This window comes from Cervus canadensis, chromosome 15 (genome assembly GCF_019320065.1).
Source record: "Cervus canadensis isolate Bull #8, Minnesota chromosome 15, ASM1932006v1, whole genome shotgun sequence".
Taxonomy (NCBI): Eukaryota; Metazoa; Chordata; class Mammalia; order Artiodactyla; family Cervidae; genus Cervus; species Cervus canadensis.
The window spans coordinates 7481916-7508080 of NC_057400.1; the positions used below are offsets into that span (position 1 = coordinate 7481916).

The following is a 26165-nucleotide window of genomic DNA, read 5'->3' on the forward strand; positions in this document are numbered from 1 at the left end:
AGCGCCTGCTCCCAAAGGTCCCTTCTCAGAGGAGACTCAGGCTCCAGGAGGCAGGAGCACCCGGCTGCAGGCAGGCCTGGTTTGAGAGAAGATGCTGGCGTGTGGGCGCCCTGAAGAGGCCATTCTGTTCAGAGTCCTTCCTGAAGGAGATTGGGTGGGGGACTGTAGTGGAGGACGGAGTTCCTTCTCTCCCAGGGCTTATCATCCAATTAGGGAAGATACGTGAGGTCTTCAGATCCAGGTGGAATAATTTAATAGGGATTACACGTGGTTTTGGAGGGCCAGTGAATGGGCCCTGACCTCTGTAGAGTTCCGTTTCCGTCTCTGACCTATGTGAAGACAGGAGGCTTATGTGGATCACATTTGTAAAGTCTGTAAGATTCAGAAGGATCACGTGTATAATGGATGGCAGGATGGAGGTTCAGAAGGATGCATGGGCTGCAAGTGACAGAAACTTCCAAGGGGCTTCATAAGCTAATGCGGCTCTTGTAACTAGGATGCAGAGGACAGGCGTCGGGCGCTTGTCATGAAGCAGTACCACTCAGGACGAGGTTTTCTTCAATCTCTCTTCCTGATAGCCTGGTGACTTATCCCGGGGCTGGCGTCCTGTTGTCAGGTGTGTGCCATTGGTGATGGCAGCCGCAGACTCCCAGGCCTGCCTGGCCAGGAGGGAGGACAGCCTGACCTCTCTTGCTAACCGCAGGAAAGCTTCATATGCAAACAGCCAGTAAGCCCGTCCTCACATCTCACTGACCCAACGTGACTTGGGCCGGTCCACCTCTGCACCTTTCCTGGCAGAGGGATGGGACACATGCATGGCTTGGACCAGCAGTTCTCAAAACTTTTTGGCCTCAGAAAACTTTTATACCCTTAGGAATTACTGAGGACCCTAAAGAGCTTTTGGTTTTGTGAGTTATATCTGTTGAAGCCACACTTAAGAACTGTTGGCTAACATTAGTCATCTGGATAAGAACAAAGGCCAGGGCCTGAACCATGGTATCCATGGCTGGGTTGAAACTCTAAAATGCCAGAGAAGGCGCAGAGATTTAACAAAGATAAATGCAGAGTTCTGGACTTAACTGAGAAAATTAATTGCCCAAAAATAGTAAAAAAAAAAAAAAAAAAAAAAGACCTACTGTAACTTCAGCTCATGTAAAAAAATATTAGAATCCCTAAGACTGGTGGAAGTTTTTCCAGACCATGGGATACACTGGTCCCTGATGCCAGACCACAGACAAGCACAGGCTTTGTCTTTTTAATTTTTTTCATTTTGGCTGTGTGGCTTGTGGGATCTTAGTTCCTCAACCAGGAATTGAACCTGAGCCCTTGGCAGTGAACGTGTGGAGTCCTAACCACTGCCCTGCCAAGGAATTCCCCACAAACTTAGTCTTTTATTCTGAGAACTGAATCATCCTTTCTGAGTGTTAAAATGTCTTTTCTTCTTTTAATCAAATGATTGTGAAAGTATGTATTTACTGATTGTCTTTTTGCAACTTCCTGACTTAGCACGCACCAGTTGCCAACAGTGGACTCAGATGAGCAGAAAGGCCAGGCAAAGCTGCCACGTGGGTACATAAAGCTGACTTTGTTTACCCGGAGCAGAGCTTAGAAAACAAGGGCCGTTGGGCCAAATCCAGCCTACCACCTACTTTTGCAAATAAAGTTTTATTGAAACACAGCCACATCCATTTGCATGGCAGGGGCTAAATTGAGTAGTTGCAAAAGAGACGGAATGTTTAAGCTCACATGTTTGCTGTGTGCCCCTTTATGGAAAATGTCTGCTGTCCCCTAACGTAGAGGATGGAGAAGGAAGGGGCCCAGTCAGGACGCACGTCAGAGAGACAGGTAGCCTCATCCAGGACCGACGGCATTGAGACTTCCTTCTGGACCCCTGGCCCTCCAGGGGCAGGTGTCGCAGAGGCTGAGGTCACTGAGCTCACGTCTGGCTTCGGGGGAACAGGGCTCTTTTGGGGTCAGATCTCGAAGACAAAGGCAGAGCTGGCTGGGATGTCCTGAGGGTCACCTGGCAGACGGTAACCCAGCCACAGGACAGCATGCGGTGCTCAGCCTGGGCCCTCCACACTTGTCGTCCATATGCCTCCTCGCGCTGCCACAGGCGGACCCACTGCTTCTGACCCAGGGCTGCAAAACCAGGTGTCTGCTGAGTGAGCTGATGCCCTCAGCTCTCCGGTGCATCCTGCACATGGCAAGATCCTAGGGGTGACACCTCAGTCTCCAGACTTTTGACATTTCACTGCTCTTTGAAGTCCTAAAGGCTAGGAACCATTAACCCAATGCAACCTGCTGCCCTCTTGGTTCCCTGCACTCATTCCTGAGAGGTGGCTCCCGGCTTCTGGAATTGCAGTCACCTCAGTGGGGAAGGGCAGTGTCCCATGGCAGCTAACCTGTAAAAAGTCCCCTCTGCTGTCAGAAGAATTTTGGTCCCTCTGAGTCAAATCTACTTTCTGATAACTTCTGCCCTGTCTGGAGCTTACAATTCAGTCTTACTCTTTTAGACATCAGTCATTTTAATACCCTTCTTCCCTAACTTTGTTTCCTTCAGGATGTGGTGCACTCAAGTATTTTAATGCACTCTTCAGATGACATGGCCACCCCCCTCCGGAAATGCCCCAGTTCATTAATGTTCCTCTTAAAATAACACACCCAGGCCTGGAACACTCCAGACATTCCAACGTGGCTTGCTCCTCCACAGCACTCCATTAATGAAGCCGAGAAGAGGCCTAATTGTTCTAGCAGCTACCTCATGCCTCATACTTCATACCACAGTCTTAGACTGCTGACTCAGACTTAACAGTGGATAGTGGGGCAGAGGGTGAAGATGGAGAAAATTAACACGGACTGAGGTCTTCTAAGGGCCAGGCATTGTCTAGATACTCTACCCAATACCGTAACTGTTCTTCTAAAAAGCCTGCATGGTGGATATTATCCCCATTTTACAGATGAGGAATCTGAGGCTCCCAGAGAAGTTTAGTGACTTGCCCAGGGTCACACAGAAGTTAAGTGATTTCCCAGGACTGCTGAATAGTGGCAGTCCCAGGTTTGGAACCCTTGTCTCTTGACTCTGAAGCCTTTCCCTGTTCCCTCTGCATACACTTCTTTAACACCATGGAGCGTGGGCCACTCAAACCTCAAGGTCGTTTTCGTATAAACGCCTGTCAGATTTCCTCAGTAGTATCTGTGTGGTGGTGTTTTCTTGTTACCCTTTTCTTCTGGTTACAAAACAATACTTACCACTGAAGAAAAGTGAAAAGTACAGAAAAAAGTACAAATGAAAATAATGACTGTATTCACCAGTTTATAATCTAATCACTAATAATATCTAACACAACTCCTTACGATCTTGTTTCTATGAATGTGTGAGATTGAACCGCCTGAGATGACCGATATTCAACCTTTTTGATCTTCAAAAAAGGGAAGAGGCATACAATTCAACCTAACACTTTTCTTTGCATAAAGCAGAAATCACACTGTACATGTAAAAGTTGTATTCTGCCTTTTCACTTAGCATTACATTATGTCCTGACATCTTTTGAAACTCTTGATAAGTAGCATTTTAATATAGCCTAATTTTGAAATAATTTGAACTTAAAAGAATTTGGTTAACTATTCTGTTGTTGGGCATTTGCATGTTTTTCGTCAAAAATAGTTCTGTGATAAACATCATTATATATAAATGTGCTTTTATATTTCTGATAATTCTTAGAATTAATTCCTAGAGGTAGACAGGAAGTCAGAAGGAATGCGTGTGGTTTTTGATCTGTGCTACTTTCCAGAGAGACTGAGCCAATTTTCACTCCCACTGTACCCTCACCTGAGGCTTCCCTGGGGCCTCAGTAGTAGAGAATCTGCCTGCAATGCAGGAGACCAACTGCAATGCAGAAGACATGGGTTCAATCCCTGGATCAGGAAGATGCCCTGGACGAGGAAATAGCAATCCACTCCAGTATTCCTGCCTGGGAATGGGCAGAGGAGCCTGGTGGGCTACAGTCCGTGGGGTCACAAGAGTCGGACATGACTTAGCAACTAAACCACCACCACCACATAACCTCACCTACATGGAATATTAGTACTTTTAAATATTAGTTAATTTGGTTGGTAAAGAAAAAAGGTATGGCATTATTGCTTTACTGTTTATTTCTTTGATTCTTTTAGAGACTGTTGTACAATTTATTTTTTGAACCTAAAAAATACAGGTTTTACATTTATTTCTGTATACACTATTCCACTCCATCGAGATGTTGAGTCAAAGCTGAGCCAGGAGTGTGTAGTGGGTGCTGAATAAGCCAACGACTGCCTGGCTGCATTAATAGGGGTACCGTGTATAGAACAGGGATTGCCGTGTGTAAACCGGGGCCCACTCTGCTTCTCCCTGGTCAGAGAATACATCTGTAGCTGCTCAAGTGTCTGGTTCGGGGTGTCTTGTTTAAGAAGGACATTCACAAACTGTAGCATGTTAACTGAGGAAAATGGTGATGGGTAATGGAAAGAGATTAAAGACACGGGGGATGCTGAATGCTGAGTGAGTGGGGAACAGCTGGGCAGAAGAACTTGTTCAGAGAGGACAGACCTCTCTGTAGCGTCTTTGCCACTCGTCTGTAAGTCTAAAGCTATTCTACCGTGGAGAAGTTATTTTAAAAATAATGATAAAATAAAAGGGATTTCCCTGGTGGGTTAGTGGTTAAGACTCTGCACTTCCACTGCAGGGGGCACAGGTTCGATCCCTGGTCTGGGAACTAAGATCCCACATGCCGTGCAGTACAATCTGAATAAATTAAATACTTAAAAAAATAATGATGAAAAAAATAAAATAATGATAGGCTTTAGGTATAAGAGAGATTCACTTTATTTTCAGTGACTCCAGAAGCAGAAAAGGGACCAATAGGTACAATTTAAATGTAATAGGTTTTAGATTCATTTGAGAAAAAATATCTAATACTTTGCACTGTTGTACACCCAGTGAGTTCCTCAGACACCAGTGAAGACACCATCCCTGGAGGTATTCAAGCAAAGACTTGAATTCAGGGTGGCGATCAGGGGCCTTGTGTATGGGGTAGAAATTTGAACTGGCAGCAGATGATGCCCAAGGCCTTTTCCCAAACCAAGATATCATGAGTCTATGAATTTGTGTGCTTTGGGTGTGAACAGAATAGCAGTCAGAGTTGAAGGGGCTCAAGCCTCCTGGAGCAGGTAAAAAAAAGGGCAGATGCAGCCGGTGGGCAGGCGAGCTGACATGGGCCTCTCTCTCTGCAGTATCAGTACCTGCTGAAGCTGAAGGTCATGTACACCGTGGGCTACAGCTCCTCCCTGGTGATGCTCCTGGTTGCCCTCAGCGTCCTCTGTGCCTTTCGGTAAGAACAGGGACCAGCTCTCCATCTCCCTAGCCTTCCCCAGGCACAGCACTTTGGGTCTCTTTTATTTGCTCAGACCAGAGAAGGGAAGGTCTGGGTGGGCCACTTTGTCTTCTCTAGATTTCAGGCTTACCTGTGGCAGAACACTGAAGTTTCTGTGGCCTCCTTCATTCCCTCATTCATTTGACATTTACTGAACATCACTAAGAACTTACTGTGCTGGTTGCTTTAAATGTGTTATTTCTGATGTTCACACAATGTTAAGAGATAGGTATCACCCTCATTTCACAGATATACTAGCCAGACTCATGTTTGCAAGAAACAGAAATCCATCTTAAAACATCTTAAGAAAAGCAAAGGTGACCTGAAGCACTTAACTGACAATTTCAGGGGCATCTGGCTTCAGGTGTGGCTGAATCTAGGTGCTCAAAGGTATGAGCAGACCTAGGTCTGTCTCCTACCATCGCTTTGCCCTGCATTGGCCTCAGGCAGGCTTTAGGCAGGGACAGTAGAGACACCCCCAGCAGCTGCAGAGGCACATTCTGCTAGCTCAGCAGCACCAGGGCAGGGAGACCCCTTTCTCCATCAGTTGCCGTGAAAGTCCTGGGGGAATTCTCATGGGAGAGCAGGCTTGGGTCACGTGCCCAGCCCTGAGCCGATCACCACAGCCAGGTGTGGGGTGCTGTCATTAGTCAGGTCTCTCATGAGGGTGGGGGTGGAGTTGTCCGCACCCAGAGCTGGAATGGGTCCCCCATATGAAAGCCTGGTTTCTGTAGGGAAGGAGGGGAACAGGTGGCAGACTTCTGCCCCTACGGCAAGGAGGACACGTAGGCTCTGGTTGGTGAAAGGCTTGCTTTAGGCCGCGTAGCTGAAAAGAGGCAGAGCCTGGATCTGATTCCTCCCCACAGCCTGTGTACTTTCTCTGCCCATCTTCCCCACCCTCCCTTCTCACAGTTCTGGGAGCTGCAGGTGGTGGTCGAGGCAGAATCGAATCCCACTCTTATAATCTCAGCATTTTTGTTTTCAATTGCAGCATGACACAGTAGACTGGCCACTGGGGGCCTGGGCTCGCATTCGGGTTCTGCCAGCAGGGAGAATCAGAGAGGTGTCACGTCCAGTATCTGGGTTGCCCTGGTGCATGGGGTAGGGGGTGGGGGCGCTGAGCTGGACCCTCCGGCTCTGCCACCCGTGGCCCTGCATTCTCTTTCTCCAGGAGGCTCCACTGCACCCGCAACTACATCCACATGCACCTGTTTGTGTCCTTCATCCTGCGTGCCCTGTCCAACTTCATCAAGGATGCCGTGCTCTTCTCCTCCGACGATGCCACCCACTGCGATGCCCACAGGGTAACATGCCCGCATGGCCCATGGTGTGGCCAGGCCTGCCTGCTTCCCCCCAACCTGATTCACTGAGGCTGGATTTAATGCCTAGAGCAAAGGGGCCAGCACTGGGTCTGGAGTAGGAGGTTCAAGGAGTCCCATGTCCCCACACGTGCAGCCTGGGGCTCCTATGAAGGCAGTTTGTTGAGAAGCCGATGGGGCTACTGTTCAACGCCCAGTGTCCTGGAGTGGATCAGCCTCTCTGGGAATTAGACACATAGCAAGGCTCCTCCTTCCTCTATTCCTGCCAAGTCCCAAATGTAGACAGATGGCCACGTCTAGAGATGGTTGGGATTGGAGAAAGAAAAAGGTGAGCGTATCCTGGGCAGGTCTGCATCTGCATGCCCAGATGTGCAGCGGAGCATAATCTCATCCTCTTCCTCCTTCTGAACACGCAGAAGAGTCTTCATTCATTGCAATATCACTCTGTGTATCAGTTGAGAATCTCTTCTGCTGGACATAACACAAAGCTATACATCAGTGGCTTAAACGGCTGGGGGTTGTGCCCCACAGAGGCGGTCCACAGATGGGCAACCCAGAGGTGGCACAGTGGCTCCTTGCCACAATGAACACAGTCTTTTTCCCTTTCTGCTCTGCCAGCTTTGATCCCATGCTTTATACTGCATGTTAGCAACATGGCTGCTGCAGCCCGACACCTCACATCTATGTTTCGGGCAAAAAGGAGGGAAGTCAAGGTTAAACATTTTTCTCTTTGGGAGGCTTTGGCTTTTCATTTGGAAAAGAATGTGCTTCCCAAGACTGTGTTCACATCTCACTGGCTAGAACTACGTCATGTGACTACATCTAACTACAGAGGAAGCTGGGAAGTTGGGTTTTTTACTATCGTAGTCTCCATAGTGTAGGCAAGCAAGGGTAAAGGGGACTGGAAATTGAGATTGGTTTAATCAGCCTGCCTGTCTCTTCCCACCACTCACATCTGTAATTGCTTATAGTTCTGTTAAGCTTGTATATTGCTTATAGTTTTTCACACGCATGTGTACATGTGTGTATTTTCTGACTCAAACTGAGACGTCCCTCAAGCTGGGCCCCTGTGCTCAGGGAGATTTCCAGGATGAAAGAAGAGTACAGCGTGGAGTCAGAAGATTCTGACCCCACCTCGTCACTGACCAGTGAAGTCCAGCAATGCCCAGCAGGGAACCTTTTCAGGTTCTTCTAAACTGTAGACTCACCAGCCAGCCGTGGCCATGCCTGGAATGAGTCTCCAGGAGACCACAGGCAGGATGCATGCCTGGCCAGCAGGTGGCCCTGGGCCCTCTGTGGCCGTGACCCTCCTGTATTTTGTCAGCAGCCCTCTGGCCATCCCAGGTGCTGTCCTCCCTTCAGGGAAAGACTAGGAAGAGAGGATGAAAGGAAGGGAGACCCTCACAGGGTGTCAGTGGGAGCCGTGAGGGCATGGGAGCCTCGTGCCCCGCAGTCCTGCAGGCATGGCCTCCTGGGATCCCGACGGGGGACACGGCTGTCCCCCGAGCCACGGCGGCAGGCAAGGCCACCCCGTGGCACCCCTGGAATGTTTCAAGGTCTGCAGTCCAGATGCAGCGCAGGCGGGGGTCCTGTGTACTCTCGTCAGTATCGGCTTGTCCCTTCTCCATCTATCTCTAGGAAACTTAACCAGGAAAGCATTTTATTAACCTTTTGCTCAGAAATCCATTTCCCTGTCTAGGCCTCAGGTTCCTCCTCTGGAAAATGCCCTCGTCTGCTGTTGGGAGTTGGGCAATATCTGACACAGTTTGCCAACTGGCGGCCAGTTCCAGAATTTGAATGCTGCACTTGCTGCTGCAGCAGCCCATTGGCTGTGCTGACAGAGCCCGCTGGCCTATGCTCTTCCAGCCTAGAGACAAATACGAGCCTGGTCTTCTGATACGGAAGGCCAGGGGGGATGGCCGTGGGCCTGAGAGATGCTCTCTGTGGCCTGGCTGCTGACTCCTCCTGCGCCCCTCGTCTGCTGGAGGGAAGCCCAGGGTGCTGGCCTGTGACTCAGCTGCCTCTCTTTGTAGGTGGGCTGCAAGCTGGTCATGGTCTTCTTCCAGTACTGCATCATGGCCAACTACTCCTGGCTGCTGGTGGAAGGCCTCTATCTTCACACGCTCCTTGTCATCTCCTTCTTCTCAGAACGGAAGTGGCTCCAGGGATTTGTGGCCCTCGGCTGGGGTATGTTCTCCAGGGCACGGTGACTGCGTCACAGGTGGGAAAGGATACGGAGGCAGTAAGCGTTTGGGTTCCAGTTTCAGCTCCACGCTTAGTGAAGTTAGTGAACTTGTGTGATCTTAGACAGATTGCTTGGTGGTTAACTCTCTGGCCTCAGTTTGTCTGTCAAATGGGAAATAATAGCTTAAACCTAGCCCTGATTTCTGGCATCCAAAGCCTTTTATGATTTGATACCCCCAACACCTGTTGCCTTATCTTCCCTAGACATTCCATTCATACATCCTCGTTTTCACTTCCTTTCTGTATCAGGTAGGGTGCTTTTAACTGTAGCTATCAGAAAACCTGACTGAGATAGGCTTTAAACTTAAAAGGAGTTAATTGGTTCATATAACGGACAAGTCCAGGGATCACCATTCAGGTGAGGCTGAATCCAGCAGCACAACATCATTTCTTTTTGTTTTTTCTACTTCACCTCCTGTAACATCAGTGTTATCATTAGGCTGGTGTTCCCTGTGTAACTGTCAGCAGCTTCTGGGCTTCCTCCTGGCTTCGTTGCTACATCTAATGAAAGAAAGAGGCTGTGTCCCAGCATTCCGGCAAATACTCAGATTCACTCTGATTGTGTCATACACCTCCTTGAACCAATCACAGGGGCCTGAGGGAGTGGAATCCTCTGATTGGCTTAAGCTACTCAAACCACAGAGCTTGTCAAAGGAAATTCAGGATTCAGTCCAGGAAGGAGAGGAAATGGTGGTAAGACAGCCAACTGCAGGTCCCATTGCTTCTCTTGCCCCTTTCCTTTCTGGTCAGTGAAGGTGACAACAATTCTGATTTCTTGAGCACCTACTGTATGCCAGGCATTGAGCTGAGCACTTTAATCATCACAATAACCTCCAGAGGCCTCTTAGGAACCTTGGCTCAGAGATGTGATATAACATGCTCACACTGTGGACAAGGACAGAGTCAAGATTCAAACCAAGGCCTGTCTCTTTGCAAAGCCCCTTAACTCTTACTCTGCCACAAACAAACATCCATCCATCCTTGCAGTCACACACACGTCCATCAATCTGTCCATCTGCCACCCATCCATCCATCCTTCCTTCAACTGTTCCTTTGATAAACATATGTAAGCTACCCACTGGGTTCTAGACAGAGTCAGATTTCTGTGAGTGACTCACAGGCTTACAGAGGTAGTCATGTGTACCAGTCATTAGCTTCATTTACTCTCTTCTTGGTGCCTTTAATTAAGAAGTGCCCCTGCTAGGAATGCCCTCCACTGTCTTTTCTGCTTGTCTAAATCATGTGCAAGGGTTCTGCCTCTATCAGACAGTCAGGGAAGTTGCCTGAACTGGCAGAGTTTGCCAAGCCCTCCTGCTTCTGGACTCTTGACAGTCTGATTAACACATGACCCGCAGCCAGCGGAAGCTGTAGGGCCCTGCTGATTGGGATTTCCGCGCTGGCCAGTAGTCCCAGAGGGCCTGGGACAAGGGACTTGCCTTATACAGCCAACTCTGCCCCAAACATCCCCAGTATGGGACCAGCTCCCTGAGTCTTGATTCCCATATCTGGCAGCATTTCCCTGAATGAGCATGGACGGTTTCATCATCTATAATGTCAGGATCATAATTTATTCAGCTTTCTTTGAGCACTTCTTTGTGCTCAGAAGGGCTTATGGAGATTCCAAAAATAAAAACGGTTCCACCAGTCAAGGGGTTTATAGTCTAGCAAGGAGAAAAAATTGCACTGTGATAATATCTCCATCACAGATTCTTGGGAGGTTTAATGAGATGAGAGCCTTCTTTTCTTCCTCAAATATTTATTAAGCATCTACTATATGCCAAGGGTTAGAGCCGCACGTAAAAGAGCAGCAGTTCCTTCTCTCCAGGCCTCTGTGCCTGCACAACCCCAAGGGGACATGAAGGGACTCAGGAAGGTTTAAAGCTTTCCAACTGTGGGAGACTTTTCTCTTGCAAAAGCAGCAGCCCCTGCCTCAATTTGTACTTATTCCCTGCCCCAGGCCCCGAGATAAGTTGCTTAAATGAGTACTTGGTCAAGCATAAAACTTTGCAAAAAAGTTTTTTTTCTTCAAATTAGAAAAAAAAAATTACCATAGTCTCATCTATTGAACATTTTCTGGGGTCTCTTTTTAGACTTTTTTATACTCCTAGTATTTCGCACTTGATTACAATCATCCTGTATGTAGAATTTTGAATCTTGCCTCTTTCCTTGAACAGAAGCATGCTCTGTATTCTTTCAAATCTTCAATAAACATTTTTAATACTCTGTGGATGTATATAACCAAATACCTATCTTTTTTGACATTAAGATTGTTTCTCATTTTTCACTGTGACAAATAACACAGTGAGGAGTGCCTTTGTGGGCAAAGCTTATTCCATGTGGAATAGAGAATCCTGGAATTGGGACCCCTGAGTCAGAAGGCACAGGCATCTAAACTTTTTAATACTTATCCAAAGCTTTTACTTTTTCAATGTGGCTTGAATGTCGGTCTGTGCCCAGAAAAGTGTGACACCTCTGGCTTTCGTAGGAGATGCATGAAGCTCCCTCCCACTCACGGAGGGAACACAAGCCAGTGCTTCTCCAGCTGGAGCTGCACTGGAATCATGCAGAGGGCACGTCCACCCGCCCGGCCCGGGGCCCCTTCCCCGGCCAGAGTCTTGGTCTGGTGGGCAGGGGTGGAGCCTGAGACTCTGCATTTCTCACTGGGCCCCTGGTGATGCTGACACCCCTGTCCCAAGGGCCACACTTAAAACCATAATTTATGCAGTTATCAGGTGTTCTAACTTTTCCACTGACTCACTGTTAAAGGTGTAAAACAATAATAAACAAGTGGCCCTCAGAGTCCATATTTGCCCAAAGTACCCAGAATTTAGGTAAAGAAATTTTTTATCAATGTCATACATGCACTTGTTTTAAAGAATTACATAGAAGTACATGTCTAGGACTTCCCTGGTGGCACAGGGGTAAGAATCTGCCTGCCCATGCAGGGGACATGGGTTTGATCCTTGGTCTGGGAAGATTCCACAGACCATGGAGCAGTTGAGCCTGTGTGCCACAGCCTCTGAGTCCAAGCTCTGGGGCCCCCGAGCCGCACCTACGGAGCCTGTGTGCTGCAACTGCTGCAGCTCGTGCGCCTGGAACAAGAGGAGGCACCGCGGCGAGAAGCCCTTGCACCACTGCAAAGAGTCGCCCCAGCTCTCTGCCGCTCGAGACAGTCTGCACAAAGCAACAAAGACCCAGCACGGCCAGAAGTTTAAAAAGTACATTAGAATTTTTAAAAAGAGGATATCTTTATCTTCAACAAAGGAGGCAAGAATATACAACGGAAAAAAGACAACCTCTTTAACAAGTGGTGCTGGGAAAACTGGTCAACCACTTGTAAAAGAATGAAACTAGAACACTTTCTAACACCATCCACAAAAATAAACTTAAAATGGATTAAAGATCTAAATGTAAGACCAGAAACTATAAAACTCCTAGAGGAGAACATAGGCAAAACACTCTCTGACGTATATCACAGCAAGATCCTCTATGACCCACCTCCCAGAATACTGGAAATAAAAGCCAAAATAAACAAATGGGACCTAATGAAACTTAAAAGCTTTTGCACAACAAAGGAAACTATAAGCAAGGTGGAAAGACAGCCTTCAGAATGGGAGAAAATAATAGCAAATGAAGAGACAGACAAAGGATTAATCTCAAAAATATACAAGCAACTCCTGCAGCTCAATTCCAGAAAAATAAATGACCCCAATCAAAAAATGGGCCAAAGAACTAAACAGACATTTCTCCAAAGAAGACATACAGATGGCTAACAAACACATGAAAAGATGCTCAACATCACGCATTATCAGAGAAATGCAAATCAAAACCACAATGAGGTACCATTACACGCCAGTCAGGATGGCTGCTATCCAAAAGTCTACAAGCAATAAATGCTGGAGAGGGTGTGGAGAAAAGGGAACCCTCTTACACTGTTGGTGGGAATGCAAACTAGTACAGCCGCTATGGAAAACAGTGTGGAGATTTCTTAAAAAACTGGAAATAGAACTGCCATATGACCCAGCATTACCACTCCTGGGCATACACACTGAGGAAACCAGATCTGAAAGAGACACGTGCACCCCAATGTTCATCGCAGCACTGTTTATAATAGCCAGGACATGGAAGCAACCTAGATGCCCATCAGCAGATGAATGGATAAGGAAGCTGTGGTACATATACACAATGGAATATTACTCAGCCATTAAAAAGAATTCATTTGAATCAGTTCTAATGAGATGGATGAAACTGGAGCCCATCATACAGAGTGAAGTAAGCCGGAAAGATAAAGACCAATACAGTATACTAACGCATATATATGCAATTTAAAAAGATGGTAACGATAACCCTATATGCAAAACAGAAAAAGAGACACAGATGTACAGAACAGACTTTTGGACTCTGTGGGAGAAGGTGAGGGTGGGATGTTCTGAGAGAACAGCATTGAAACAAGTATACTATCAAGGGTGAAACAGATCACCAGCCCAGGTTGGATGCATGAAACAAGTGCTCAGGGCTGGTGCACTGGGAGGACCCAGAGGGATGGGATGGGGAGGGAGGTGGGTGGGGGGATCGGGATGGGGAACACAAGTAAATCCATGGCTGATTCATGTCAATGTATGGCAAAAACCACTACAATATTGTAAAGTAATTAGCCTCCAACTAATAAAAATAAATGGAAAAAAAAAAGAGGATAAACTTCCTTAAAAAATAAAATGTAAGCCTAAAATGAAAAAAAAAAAAAAGTCCCCTGAAAAGGCTCTCACTTCTGCCTCTCAGGGGTAATACCCTCCCATTTTTCAGTTCTTCCTCTTAATATTTACTCTCATATTTCTAAACAATATTCTACTATTTTTTGATTTGTCCATCTGAGATATTATTGGTTGACTCCTTGTGATGGAAGGGAAGGATGTAAAATTCTTCATCTACCACCTCCATCTTCCCACTAGAGTTGTTAACATTTTGGGGCTAGATCATATTCAATGTATACATCATTATGTCTATGTAAATATTCCCTAGAGCTCAGATGGTAGAGCAACTGCCTGTAATGTAGGAGATCCAGGTTCAATCCCTGGGTCTGGAAGACCCCCTGGAGAAGGAAATGGCAACCCACTCCAGTACTCTTGCCTGGGAAATCCCATGGACAGAGGAGCCTGGTGGGCCACAGTCCATAAGGTCACAAAGCGTCAGACACGACTGAGCGACTAACACACACACAAATCATATTCAATGTATACATCATTCAGTTCAGTTCAGTCGCTCAGTTGTGTCCGACTCTTTGCGGCCCCATGGACTGCAGCACGCCAGGCTTTCCTGTCCTTCACCGTCTCCCAGAGCTTGCTCAAACTCATATCCATTGAGTCGGTGATGCCATCCAAGCATCTGGTCCTCTGTCACCCCCTTCTCCTCCTGTCTTCTATCTTTCCCAGCATCAGGGTCTTTTCAAATGAGTCAGCTCTTCGCATGAGGTGGCCAAAGTATTGGAGTTTCAGCTTCAGCATCAGTCCTTCCAATGAATATTCAGGACTGATTTATTTTAGGATGGACTGGTTGGATCTCCTTGCAGTCTAAGGAACTCTCAAGAGTCTTCTCCAAAACCACAGTTTGAAAGCATCAATTGTGTGGCACTCAGCCTTCTTTATGGCCCTATTCTCACATCCATACATGACTACTAGAAAGACAGACAGTCAGCAAAGTAATGTCTCTGCATTTTAATATGCTGTCTTGGTTGCTCATAGCTTTTCTTCCAAGGAGCAAGCATCTTTTAATTTCATAGCTGCAGACACCATCTGCAGTGATTTTGGATCCCAAGAAAATAAAGTCTGTCACTGTTTCCATTGTTTCCCCATCTATTTGCCACGGAGTGATGGGACCGGATGCCACGATCCTAGTTTTTTAAATGTTGAGTTTTAAGCCAGCTTTTTCACTCTTCTCTTTCACCTTCATTAAGAGGCTCTTTAATGCCTCTTTGCTTTCTGCCATAAGGGTGGTACCACGTGCATATCTGAGGTTATTGATATTTCTTCCTGCAATCTTGATTCCAGCTTGTGCTTCATCCAACCCAGCATTTGCATGATATACTCTGCAAATAAGTTAAACATGTAGGGTGACAATATATAGTGGTATGTATATGTTAATCCCAAAATTATGGAGTCATTTTTAATTGACTCATTTTATGTTGCTGTCATTAATTCTCCCAAATTCTCAACAGAACTGGAAAACCCTCCAGTGCCAGGTTTCCCATCATCAAAGGCAACGGCGTGTAATCTCAGTCCTATTTGTTTGGTTTATTCCTGCTCTCTTAGTGTCCTAGGGCTGCTGTAACAAGTTGCCACTGGCTTAAAACAACAGAAATTTATTCTTTCCCACTGTGGGGGGCCAAAAGTTCAAAGTCAGGCTTTGGCAGGGCCAATTCCTTCTAAGGTCTCTGAGGGACAATATGCTCCATGCCTTTGCCCCAGTTTCTGGCCATCCTTGGTCTTCTTTGCCTGGTAGGAGCTTCACTCCAATTTCTGCCTCCATCTCTATGTGGTCTTCTTCCCTCTGTGTCTCCTCTCTTTGTGTGGGTCTCGATGCCTTCTTAAAAAAATAACAGTCATATTGGATTGAGGCCCCTATAAATGACCTCATCTTAACTAATGACACCTTAAAAGACCTTGTTTCCAGGAAAGGGAAAGGTCACACCTAAGGTTCTACGGATATGAACCTTTGGCGGGGGGTGGGGGGGGGGGTGGGGGGATATGCCATTTAACATAATCTACTCACCCATGTTCTTTCTAAAGGAGCTTTCTGCCCTCTTGCTCTGCCCTCTGGTCGTTCTCTAGACTCACTCACTCCCTTAACCTTCATGCTGAGTTTTTCTTCATTTCCTCCACAAATCCTATACCTTGACTTCTTGTTTCCCTATCTTTGCTTTACTGTTTGGTTGTGTTGGAGTTCATCCTCTAGTATCTAACAGAGAGTGCATGGAAGGTACATTCTTTTGCACTCCATATCTAAACATATCTTTTTTATTTTAAGTATATTTATTTATTTGGCTGCACCAGGTCTTAGCTGTGGCATGTGGGATCCAGTTCCCTGACCAGGGATTGAAGTCTGGCCCCCTGCATTGGGAGTGAGAGTCAGCGCCTGGACCACCAGGGAAGTCCCTAAACATATCTTTGTTCAGCTTTCACACCTAATTTATAGTTTTCCTGGGCATAGAAGTTAGGTTGAAAATTTTTTCCCCCGAATTTTGAAGCTCTTCTATTTTGGCATCTGGCATTATGGGACCTGCCATGTCATCCTGTTCCCCAGGCTTTTACTCACCTCTCTGTATAAGCTGCAGAATCTTCTCTCTGTCCCCTGTGATTTTTTTTTTTTTTCTTACTTTTTGGCTGTGCCATGCAGCATGTGGGATCTTAGTTCCTCAACCAGGAATGGAACCTGTACCCCTTGCAGTGTAAGTGCAGCGTCTTTTTTTTAAACCCTTGCCTGAGATTGACGTGAACACACCGCTTTATTTATTTGTCTTTGGCTGTGCTGGGTCTTCGCTGCACACAGGCGTTCTCCAGTCGTGGGGAACTGGGGCTCCTCTCTGGTTGCCATCCGCAGGCTTCTCACTGTGGCGGCGTCTCTTGTTGTGGAGCACAGGTTCTAGGCACACGAGCTTCAGTAGTTTCATTAGTTCTAGGCTTGAGGGCCCTCGAGCGTGCAGGCTTCAGTGGTTGTGGCTCTCGGGGTCTAGAGCGCGGGCTCCGTTTGCAGCTCTCAGGCTTAGTTGCTCCTCAGCAGGTGGAATCTTTCTGGACCAGGGATCAAACCCAGGGCCCCTGCACTGGCAGGCGGATTCTTATCCACTGCACCACCGGGAGAGTCCGGAAGCATGGAGTCTTAATCGCTGGACTGTCAGGGAAGTCCCTGTCCCTTGCTTTTTGAAATGTCATAGGGATGTGCCCCCATGCAAGTCTGTTTTCATCCTTTTTGCTGGTGAGCGGCGGTCCTTTCATCTGGAGACTCACATCTGTCATTTCTTGGATAGTCTTCTTATACTGTCCCTTTGATCTTTTTCTTCCCCTCTGGTTTTTATCCTCGCTTTCTGAAACTTTTAATCAGATGGTTCACATCCTGGAATTGACTTCTAATTTTCTCCTTTCTTTCCTCCTATTAATCACTTTTCATTCCACACTTTGTGTTCTGGGCAATTCCTGGTCTTTATCTTCCAGACAATCTATGGAATTTTTTTTACGTCTTGATCATCATATATTTAGTTTCCAAGCCGTCTTCCTTGTTCTCTGAATGCTGCGTTTTCAACATCCTGTTTGTGTCTTGTAGAGGTAATCTTCCCTCTAATCTCTCTGATGATATTCCTTAGAATTGTTTTGTTCAAGTTCCTTCTACAGCCTGTATGGTCTATTTCCTCTGAGTTCCTTTTCTCTGCTTGTTTTGGTCTTTGTCTTTTATGTAATCAGCCTTCCTCAGATGTCGGTGACCTTGACCATTCATAATTGAGAGTGAGTCACTTCAGTGTTGACTGAAGGCTGTCTCTGTGTGTGTGTGTGTGTGTGTGTGTGTCTGTGTGGGGTAGTGGTGGTGCTTGCGGGTTGGGTCACATCTCTCGAGGGAGACTGGGCTGGAAATGGCCACCGTGTTGGGGTCCTCAGCATGGTTACTACAGGCCCTTTCCCTAAGGCTGTTTGCTTCCTCCAGGGAGGAATCCTTTCATCTCCTGCTTGGGGTGGAGGTTGGAGGGCTGCAGCAGCGTGGAATCCTGGCTGCTGGAGGTCTGAAAACTGAGCAGCCTGGGGGTGGGGCTCTTCTCAGTTAGGGAATAGATAGGCATGTCCATTAGAAATAGAATCTGAGTTATGTTTTATATAACTTAAAATTTTCTAGTAACCACAGTAAAAAGAAACTAGTTTCACTAATTAGTGAAGTTCAATAGTATATGTTATGTAACCCAATATAACCAAAATATCAACCTTTTAATGTATAATTTTAAAAATTGTTAATAATGTGTTTTACGTTCTTTTATTCATGCCAGATCTTCCAAATCTGCCATCTTGTGCTTTCAGCACATCTCATCTGAGAGCAGCCACGTGGCAAGGGCTCAGAAGCCACACGTGGTGGGAGACGGCAGTACTGGGCAGCTCAGGCGTAGACCAGCTCAGCTGAGAACCCCTCCCACCCTCTGCGGGGCCAGAGCCCCAGTCCTTGGCTCAGTTGCCCCCAAGAATACATTTCTGTCGGAGATGAACAGCTGACTATTTGGCTGTGGGAGGGTGGTTCTGACCACCTGGAGTGGTTACCTGCTTCCTGTCCAGACTTCCAAACCATCCTGCTGCCCACGCCCAGGTGCAGAACGAGCGCCTTCTCAGTGGCGCCCCATGCAACACTCACGCTTCAGCTTTCTCTGCTCTGGGACATCAGTCAGTTACTGCTCCTCTGCCAGCTGCCAGCTTCCTAAGAATGTCGACATCTCTCATCTACTGTACCCTCCTTTTCCATTCTTTGGGCTTATAGGCTTGTAGCATTTTAATTTTTTACTATCATTTTGAAGGGGTTTCAGTGAGAAACAGATAAATGTGTAACTTCAACTTAACATGTTCAACTAGAAGTCAGGAAATGTTCTTGTATTTCGTCTTTAAAATTCTTGTGCATTACAAGTCTCTAGTCTAAAATCTATTTTTGTTTAAGTGACGTCGATAGGTTATATTACCAGTCAAATGGCTAAAGTTCTTACATCAATATTCAAATAGAACTGATTGCTCTCCTGTGGTCTTGTATCCCCTCCCCAAATATCCCAGTTTGATAAAGGGGCTCCACCAGTGGCCTCCACAAGCTCCTGGTCCCTTCCCTTCCCCCCTGCAGCAGTCCTTCAGAGTCTGGCCCAAGCTTCCAGGAGACCCCTGCCTCCAAGTGGCCTTCAGGATCTATTTGATCCTGCGTCAGTTCCCAAGGATTCCTTGGCATCCTTGAAGCATGAAGTTGCACATTTACACAGGATGGCAAGGGGGTTTCCATGGCAACTAGACCTCAGCATCTGCTTACTGTCTGGCCTAGAGTCACTGATTGTCCTGTTTCTCATAAGGGTGTGGAAAATTGAGTCATCTACCTTCTGTCCCCCCGCCCCCTTATTTTTAACCCTCAGGTTCCCCAGCCATCTTTGTTGCTTCGTGGGCTGTCACCAGGCACTTTCTGGAAGATGTTGGGTAAGCTGTTGGATGGAGAGGTAACAAGAATATATTTTAGATTGTCCAGTTCTTTCAATAGGATGGACCCCTCTCTGAAGCTGTTATCTAGGAGAGGCCTATGTCTCAGACCTGGAGCCCCAGGCGGGTTCTCTGCAGTGCAGGCTGCTGAGTGCCCAGCCCTCCTGGATGTGTTTGCAGACATGCCGAGCCACCTCCTGCTGCCCGATCAGCTCTGTGCTTGGGTCAGGTGCCTGACGAGAGCTGCGCTGCTCAGGGAGGAAGCTCTAAGGGCCAACCTAGCTTTTCTCTTCCTGGCAGCTCCCTCCTCCACTCCTCCTGACATGGGATGTTTGAGTCCTGCAGACTCAGGAGAGCAGGAGGGTAGAAGCAGCCTTCAAATCCCCAGTGGGTGCAAAGAGATCTAGTCTCATTCTCTAAAGATTTGGGCTCAGGGACGGGGTGAGCCTGGGGGCTACCGAAAGTGGGCTAGTGGAAGGAAAGCTTGAAAGAAGCTGGGGAGGTGGTGAGGCAGCATGGCTACGTGGGAGGCCGTGTTTTATCCATGGAATGACACAGGCAGGCTATGGCGGATGAGGTGTAGACGTGTCTTGCAGTCCAAATTCAGTCTAAAATAATGCTTTTAATTGAATTAATTCCCTCTTTTAAAAAAAAAATCTGGATTTTTAATTTCTCTAGAACAAATGGAAAGTTCTGTCCACATTCCCTAGGTCCCTTGTGGCAAAAATGAGCTGGACAGAGCTGTGGCCACCTTAGACCAAGCGCAGTCTGTCCATTTGCCAAGTCCCCCACGCCCCCAGCCCTGAGCCTGATGTCCCTAGGGTGGAGGTCACTACCCTCACCCGACACTTCACTCCCTGACACTTCACCTGCTGGGCTGCTGTTGGCCACCACCCTCCCCAATGATCTTGACCATGCACTTGGCTCTGGGGTCCAGAATCCTCCATCTCAGATCTGTGTGCTTTTGCTCCCTAGACACTCACTGGGCTTGCCTGGAGCCTGGAGGCTCCCCAGCCCTGGCAGTGCTCTTGGCAGCAGAAGACGGTCAGTCCTAAGGGTGTTAAGCCCACAGTCTCCAGGGGGTAGGACCACACCATGGTGCTTCCTGCAAAGGGCACCTCTGAGAACAGGTCTCTTCGGGTCAGCCCAGCTCCCCACTCCTAGTGATGCCTGGCTGTCCCTCCCTAGGTGCTGGGACATCAATGCCAACGCGTCCATCTGGTGGGTCATCCGAGGGCCTGTGATCCTCTCCATCCTGGTAAGTGGCTAGCTCCCCTGATCTGGGCTCCCATGGGAAAGACCAGAACAGTGATGGGCTTGCAGGGAGGAGGGCCTTGGCAAGGCCAGCACTGCCGCCTCCAGGTGTGTGGAGGAATAAACCAGAGTGTCCAGAGGCTGGGCAGCAGCAGGAGGGTCTAGGAGCCCTGCCCCCAGAGACTGCCAGAGGGGAGGGGAGCGAGGCCAGAGCAAAAGCTTGCCTTGGCCTTGTCCATTGGGAGCAGCTTCCGTGTTCCGAGCAGAGCTCCTTACCTGGAGTGGCTGGCTCAGGTCGCTTGGGATTCTGCCTCCACTGGCTCAGATGGTTGGATCCTGATCACTTTTCTAAACATTGTCTGGTTGAACTGGGCAGACTCACTGAGCCAGGATCACGGAGCGGGCAGCACCTGGGGAAAGCCAAGGCTGCTGTGGTCTTGGCCTCTGTGGTGATGTGACGTGGGCGGGAGGGCAGGCCTGGAGGACTGGCCCCAGGGGCGAGATTCAGGAGTGGCTCTTAGACAGGGCAGTTCAGGGTGTCTCAACCTTTGCTCTCCTGTCAACCTCGGAGCCTTTTAAAAAATACCAATGTCAGAGATTCAGGCTCTCCTTGTCCTGGGGAGGGGCCTGGGCACTCGGCTTGGTTTTAAGTTCCCAGGTGATTCTGCTCTGCAGTCCAGAGCCCTGTCGCTGAGCCTGCGGGTGTGGCTAAGGGTAAGGAAGATCCGTGGCGGGGCGCCCTGGGGCAGCCCTTTTCCTGAGTAATGTGCAGTCTCAGAGGGATGCCAAGACTGCAGACCCGGTGACAGGAAGTGCCCTTCCTAGGCTCCCAGGAGGGGCAGACGGGGCAGCAGCTTCCTCTCTACTAGCTGGCTGGCTTGCCTTGTGTGGCTGGTTGAGGTGGCCATCCCATAACCAGTTTCCTTCTTTTTTTTTTTATAGTAGAATTTGGGACTTCCCTCGTGGTCCAGTGGTTAAGACTTGGCGCTCCAAATGCAGGGGTCATGGGTTCAGTCCCTGGTTGGGGAACCTAATATCCTGCATGCTGCATATGGTGTGGCCAAAAAACACAAACAGAGGAGAATTTACACCATCCTCCCTATTGTCTCAACTCACAACAGGAGAGCTGGAAATTGTAGAGAAATCTGAGTAGCAGCCATGATAGGCTGCTGAGTAGCCCAGGGGAACATGATGACTTCTCCCTATTTCTGCTTCTCTTAGAGGGTGTGAAGGTCATTCATTAATCTGGAACCACTCAGGGTAGGAGTTAGGGTTAGAAACATATGTTGCATATGGTTGTAATGTAGTTATCACCAGTACAGAGGGTGTCTAGTGCTTTAAACACAACTTTTATTTCTGCTGCCCTGAGACATTGCTACCCAAAGTCACTTTATGTTAATAAATAAATAATTTGATTATAATTTTGACTTGGCCAACTTTAGCATAGTGTTTTCTAATCTGACTAAATTAAAATTTAAGGGATAGTGAAGGATATTAAGCTTTCATTTCCTACTACAGTCTTAATACACTGAAAACTGTATACTGAAATCTGCTATTATTTATCAAAAGTTTTTTTTTGTCAGCTTGTTACATTTAAATCATGTCTGAATATTTTTTATTAGCATGATAATATGGCAGAAAAATATTGATTATTCTATCACTAATTATGTTATACAAAGAATGTACTTGTTCTATGTTAGATCAAAACATATTCTCACTTCTAAAATAATAGTAATAGAATTCATGTAAAAATGGAAAAATACAAAATGTATTTTTAAAAAGGGAACAAAATCACTCATATTTGTAGCACCTAGATGGACATTATGATGCTATGCTTTTCTGTCCTGTAATTTTGAGTGCGTGTACTTTTTCAAAATGCTTATTATAGTTTTGTGTCCTAGTTTGTTTTTACCCTTAGCGGTAGATGTAAGCTTTCCAATGTCACTTGAAATTATTTGATCAACTGCTGTGCTATAGCTGCTAAATACTGAGCCAGTTTCCTTGCTATAATTCTGGGACTTGGACAGACCAGCCCAGGAGAGCCCCAGGGCCCAGGCTGATTTCACAAAACCTTGGTCTCTCTAGTGATTGAGGATATTGATGGAGGAGGGGGCACTCCTGATGCCAAGTATCTCTCTCCCAGCCTGTCACGGGGCCCAGAATTCCACTATTTAAGATTCATTCTTGGGATAGTTAAATTTTTTCCTTTTGCTTTCAAGTGCTTCCTATTAAATACAACTCAAAGGCAAAAAATAAAAGAGCCTCTGTTAGCTTACACCATGTACAGCTTAGAGCAAGATGCACAAAGAGTGAGCTGAGATGTGTCCTGACCAGGGGTGCTGAGCTGGGGTCCTAGACGCGCCACTAATCCTGTGTCTTCTGGCAGGCGGCCCTAGGCCCCCAGGCTACTTGTCTGAACAATGAGGGTGCCTGCCTAGTCAGTTCCGCTGATCCCTGCTTCTGCAAAATGATTCTGGAGGTGGTGGGTGAGGGGAGGAGAGAGGGTGCTATATGGGCAACCTCGTAGTGTGGCTGGCACTGGGCACTGGAATGGGGGAAAGGGCACCAAAAGACACAGACTCTGGTCCCTGTCCTTTAGAAGGGCAGGATTGAATTGGCAGTTAATGGACACACACAGATGCTTGCACTTGGCCCCTTGCAAGTATTTCAAGTGCCCTTACAAGTAGCATCATCCCTAACTACAATAAATCAGGAAAAGGAGGTGATCAAGAAGGCTTCCTGGAGCTGGTAATTGAGCTGCTGAGTGACTGTAAGTTTCTGAAGCAGTGGTTCTCAAAATGTGGTCCCTAAACTGGCAGCTTCACCGGGGAGCTTGCGAAGAATGCAAATTCCCCTGTGGTCCGGTGGTTAGGACTCTGGGCCTTCACTGCCGAGGGCCTGATCCCTGGTGGGGGAACTAAGATTCTGCAAGCTGCAGCTAAAAGAAAGAGAGAAAGAAAGGAAGGAAGGAAAGGAAAGGAAGAAAAAGCAAATTAAACCATAACTTTTGGGGGCGGAGCCCAGCAACCTGCACCTTAAACTTTGAGATCCTCTGCTTGTAAAGCATTTGCTACTTGGGCGTAGTCCAAGGCCCAGCTTTGGCATTCATTCCCTGGAGCTTGCTAGAAATGCTGAATCTCAGGCCTGCATTTTAAGGAGATTCCAAAACATTCCAATTGTGAGTGATCCACCCTGCAGCTGAGCAGACCTCAGAGCTCCTGCAGCCCAGGAGTAGGGGCTGAGCCACTGTAGACAGCGTGTTTCTCCAGGACTGGGTGTGCTGGAGGCGAGACGTGCGTTCCTGCTGTGGTTGCCCTGCCTTCCCTGCCTGGGCCCTGGGCCAGGAGAGGTGGCCCGAAAGCAGATCATCTTTAGCCTGACCTCTGTCTTGTGTTTTACAGATTAATTTCATCCTTTTTATAAACATTCTAAGAATCCTGATGAGAAAACTTAGAACTCAAGAAACAAGAGGAAATGAAGTGAACCATTATAAGTAAGTGGAAGGCAAAGACGGGCACTCACTCAGTCAGCAGGCATTTACGGAACACCTACTGTTTACCCAGCTGGTGCTCGGCACTTTAGAGGTAGAGGAGTAGGAAGAATTGGGACCTTATCCCAGGGAGTTTACAGTAGGGTGGAGGGAAGGAGGAGTGGGTCCTTTCCTCTCCATAGAACTGCCCTGGAGGTGGGGAGAAAAGAAATCTAAGCAGGACCCCTGTAGGCAGATATCTCACCCTTGGGACAAGGCTAGGGAGTCAGGGGCCCAAATTCAAGTTTTTATGGGGACAGTGGCCCTCCTTATCTGAGGGTTTTGCATCCAAGGATTCAACCAACCTTGGATTGCAGATTGCATATATTTGGGGGAAAAAAATCCAAATCAAAACATTTTCATTGTATGAAGTATTATAAGTAATCTAGAGATTATTTAAATATTTGGGGACATGTGCATAGGTTTAAGCAAATACCCCATTTCATATAAGCGACTTGAGCATCCAAGGATTTCTTTGTCTGCGGAGGGTCTGGAGCCAATCCCCATGGGTGCCGAGGGTCGACTGTATGTACACACTAGAAAATACACACTAGAAAATAATAAATACACACTAGAAAAATAAAAATACATACACACTATAAAAAATAAATACACACTAGAAAATAGTGTGTATTTTCTAGCTCACTAGACCTTCACCAGATTTTCAAGATAATGTAATTAAAAAATACTTTAAAACCTTTAAGATGGTCAAGAAAGATGCTGTATTAGTCTGCTCAGGCTGCCATAGCAAGACACCACAGATTGGCTGACTTAAGTAAGAGAAACTTAATTCCTCACTCTTCTGGAGGCTAGAAGCCTAGGAATAAGGTGTTGGTGGATTTGAATTCTCCTGAGGCCTCACTCCTTGGCTTGTATACAGCCGCTTTCTTGATGGGTCCTCACATGGCCTTTTTTCTATACATGTGCCACTCCCATATCTCTTCTTAAAAGGACACCAGTTGATTAGACCACAGTCCCACCCTGATGGCCCCATTTAAACTTAATCACCTCTTCATAGTCCCTATCTGCTAATACACTCACATTCTGAGGTACTAGGGGTTACTTAGAGCTTCAGCCTAAAATTTTTTTTTGTGGGGAGGGGGATACCGTTCAGCCCATGACAAATGTTAAAGACAAATCAGTGTCCACCAGAGGCTTTCTCTGTGATGTTCTGGGTTCTCAGAATCTGGCAGAGGCCTGGGTGACTTGGTGACAGATTTTCCCAGGGTATCTTTAGAGCAGTGGCTCTAAAGTAGGGTCATGCTGGGGATCCAGAATAAAGTTGCCAGATAAAATACAGGATGCCCAGTTTAATCCAAGTCTTAGATAAACAGCTAATAGTTTTTTTGGTAACTACACCAAAAAAAAAAAAAAAACAAAACAAAACACAAGAAAACAACTATCTGTTGTTTTTCTGAAATTCACATTGAACTGGGCATCCTGTATTTTTGTTTGCTAAATTTGGCAACCTACCCTGGGAAGAAAACAAAAGAGCTTCTCCTTACAGATATTCATTATCCAACAAATGAGAATGGTGGCTTTGCTAATAATATGTCAGACAGTGTGGGATATTTTAATAGTAACACATGCACATACGTTATAGCATTATTCCTGTGGCTATGGGTTCAAAGCATCTTACTGACAGGGTTGCATAATCCAAGAGTTTGGAGAGTGGCCATGGACTGGTAAGTACTGAATCCAGGTACTGCGTATGCGGGAGCTGGAGGTTTTCCAAAATGAAAATAAACAAACCAGCAGTGGGGACACCGGCAGAGCCTCCGCAGTCAGGCAAGGTGGGGGTGCTTGTGGGCGTGGGCTTGCCTGAGACTGCGGTGCCTCTGTGTCCCCAGGCGTCTGGCCAAGTCCACCCTCCTGCTGATCCCCCTCTTCGGGATCCACTACATCATCTTCGCCTTCTCCCCTGAGGATGCCATGGAGATCCAGCTGTTTTTTGAATTGGCCCTTGGCTCATTCCAGGTAAGCTCCAGGGACCCCGACTTTAAGGTGAAAGGAGGCATTCTCTCTCTCCTTAAAGAGGCCAAAACCCAGATCTTCCCGAGGGCAGAGGAACGCCTCATCTGACAGAGACCCAGAAGAGGCAGGGGCAGGACCTCACTGCTGTGTGACCCTCAGTGGGTCCCAAGTTCCCTCCACCAGTCACGTGTCACGTGGGGGCGGGAGATGCAGCGCAGGAGAGAGACTGACCCCAGGGAGGACA

At 47.2% G+C, this 26165-nt stretch overlaps 1 protein-coding gene across 1 annotated transcript in view; it reads left to right on the forward strand.

Moving 5' to 3' along the window:
• SCTR (secretin receptor) overlaps window positions 1-26165 on the forward strand; it is a 67797-nt gene that overhangs the window by 34022 nt on the left and 7610 nt on the right. Inside the window, exons 5-11 of the mRNA XM_043488148.1 lie at window positions 5272-5369; window positions 6583-6715; window positions 8764-8917; window positions 19104-19164; window positions 20353-20422; window positions 23820-23911; window positions 25798-25924. Coding sequence (XP_043344083.1) covers window positions 5272-5369; window positions 6583-6715; window positions 8764-8917; window positions 19104-19164; window positions 20353-20422; window positions 23820-23911; window positions 25798-25924 — 735 coding nt within the window. The remainder of the gene's footprint in view (window positions 1-5271; window positions 5370-6582; window positions 6716-8763; window positions 8918-19103; window positions 19165-20352; window positions 20423-23819; window positions 23912-25797; window positions 25925-26165) is intronic.